General features: G+C 42.4%; 1 protein-coding gene across 1 annotated transcript in view; it reads right to left on the bottom strand.

Annotated features, from left to right (window-relative positions):
* The window catches only part of etnk2 (ethanolamine kinase 2), a 22,910-nt gene that overhangs the window by 3,712 nt on the left and 16,698 nt on the right, over positions 1-2,500 (bottom strand). The window contains exon 6 of the mRNA XM_080548066.1: positions 309-392. Coding sequence (XP_080404192.1) covers positions 309-392 — 84 coding nt within the window. The remainder of the gene's footprint in view (positions 1-308; positions 393-2,500) is intronic.

Genomic DNA, 2,500 nt, shown 5'->3' with positions numbered 1-2,500 from the left:
GCGTTGAAACGTAGTTCCGTGTTAAGAAAAGTCTGAACATTTTGATTGGTTGCCGACATGCGGACCAAATGATCAGACTGCGACACATTTTTGCTTATATATTTTAGTTTAGTTTCTTTTTTTTCTGTCCTATGCACCAACTTCACCAAGTCAATTTCCTGTATGTGCAAATATACTTGGCAATAAAACATGATTCGGATTCTGACACACACACAGGCCTAATAATTGTTAAATGGTAATCTCCAACACGCTAGCTAGCTCCCTCCCTACACCAGCCTCCCTCCCCCCTCAGCCCCTCCCCTTCTCACCTGCAAACTCGTTGAAGTGGTTGCCGATGTCGAAGGCCTGGTAGTTGTAGCTGGAGTACTCGTAGTCTATGAAGCGCACGTGGCCTGCAGAGAGAGACAACACAGTCATGTGACACACGGTCTGACATCATCGCCTCACCCTCACCCACCGTCATGGACTCGTATGTGAATGAGGTCATCACCGGTCATAACACACTATGATTAGATTAGATCAATATGATTAGATTAGATACAACTTTTATTGTCGTTACACAGAGTACTTGGACAACGAAACGTAGTTTGGCATCTAAGTGGAAATAGTGACAGAGCAAAAGACATGATATGTATACAATATACAGTAGGTGTATATATACATGTATACAATATAGGTATTACAGTATGAGGTATTACAGTGTGAGGTATTACAGTATGAGGTATTACAGTAGGAGGTATTACAGTATGAGGTATTACAATGAGTATAAATAAATGAATTTAAAAGGTGAATATACATGAAATCAATATGGTATGTACAGGTATGATGTGTACAGTATGGTATGTACAGTATGGTATGTACAGGTATGATGTGTACAGTATGGTATGTACAGGTATGATGTGTACAGTATGGTATGTACAGTATGGTATGTACAGGTATGATGTGTACAGTATGGTATGTACAGGTATGATGTGTACAGTATGGTATGTACAGGTATGATGTGTACAGTATGGTATGTACAGGTATGATGTGTACAGTATGGTATGTACAGGTATGATGTGTACAGTATGGTATGTACAGGTATGATGTGTACAGTTTGGTATGTACAGGTATGATGTGTACAGTATGGTATGTACAGGTATGATGTGTACAGTATGGTATGTACAGGTATGATGTGTACAGTATGGTATGTACAGGTATGATGTGTACAGTTTGGTATGTACAGGTATGATGTGTACAGTATGGTATGTACAGGTATGATGTGTACAGTATGGTATGTACAGGTATGATGTGTACAGTATGGTATGTACAGGTATGATGTGTACAGTATGGTATGTACAGGTATGATGTGTACAGTATGTATGCACAGGACAAGGGCAAATAGGTCTTTGTGCAAACAAGCAGTAGTGAGCAAACAAAAAGTATGTGTAAAACGGACTACCTAAACCTTAAGACTACCTAAACCTTAAGACTACCTAAACCTTAAGACTACCTAAACCTTAAGACTACCTAAACCTTAAGACTACCTAAACCTTAAGACTACCTAAACCTTAAGACTACCTAAACCTTAAGACTACCTAAACCTTAAGACTACCTAAACCTTAAGACTACCAAAAACCTTAAAGGCGGCTACAGACTAGACGACTTTTCAAGTTGTAACATCGCTGAGCCTCTCACACTAAACGACCGTCGTGCTGGTGTCCGCGTCGCAGCGGCGCGGCACAGCGCAGACTACAGGATGTGGCAACGACGGGGGCTCACAGACTACAAGATTCTTCACTTGGTCAGGACGATTCGCCAAGCTGTAGTGTCGCGATATCAGCACATGATGACGAGACGTTGACAGCTGTCAAAAAAAGATGGAGCTCATTTCTACTAGAAAATAGCCATATTACTATATGTAATATATACATATATGGCTATTTATATAATAGGCTATTTACTATTATATAAATAGCCATTTCTACTTTCACGCCTCCTCCGCGCTGCATTTCCTCGACCTCTCATTGGCTGTGCTGTCCACACGGGTCGTTGCCCATGTCAGACTAGCAGATTGTGCCCGATAAAATGAAACATGTTTGAAAAGATCTGGAGCCCTGCGACGGCACCTCCGACGGGGTCGGCGGTCCTCCGATTGCGTCTCTGAGCCTGTCACATTAAACGAGCGTCGGAGACGGCGCGTCCCCGAGTTTGCAACGACGGGAGGATTTTGTCTCCGACCGCAAGAAACTGGTCGGCGACAGCTAAATCGGGGTTAAAATCGTCTAGTGTGTACTCGGCTTAAGACTACCTAAACCTTAAGACTACCTAAACCTTAAAGGGCTCTGCACACAGCGTGCGATTTCTGTTGCGCGTCAACATTCCATTTTGAAGTTTGAATGGAAGTCTATGAGAACATCGCATTTCAACACACACGGCCCCGATTTTAATCGCACGGCGAAAATTCGATTCCATTCATTTTGAATGGGACAAAGCACACGGCGTGCGAGTTTTGTCGCAC

This window comes from Nansenia antarctica, assembly GCF_963989245.1.
Source record: "Nansenia antarctica genome assembly, chromosome: 18".
Taxonomy (NCBI): Eukaryota; Metazoa; Chordata; class Actinopteri; order Argentiniformes; family Microstomatidae; genus Nansenia; species Nansenia antarctica.
The sequence above is the reverse complement of the archived record's forward strand: the minus strand, read 5'-3'. Positions and strand labels throughout refer to the sequence as shown.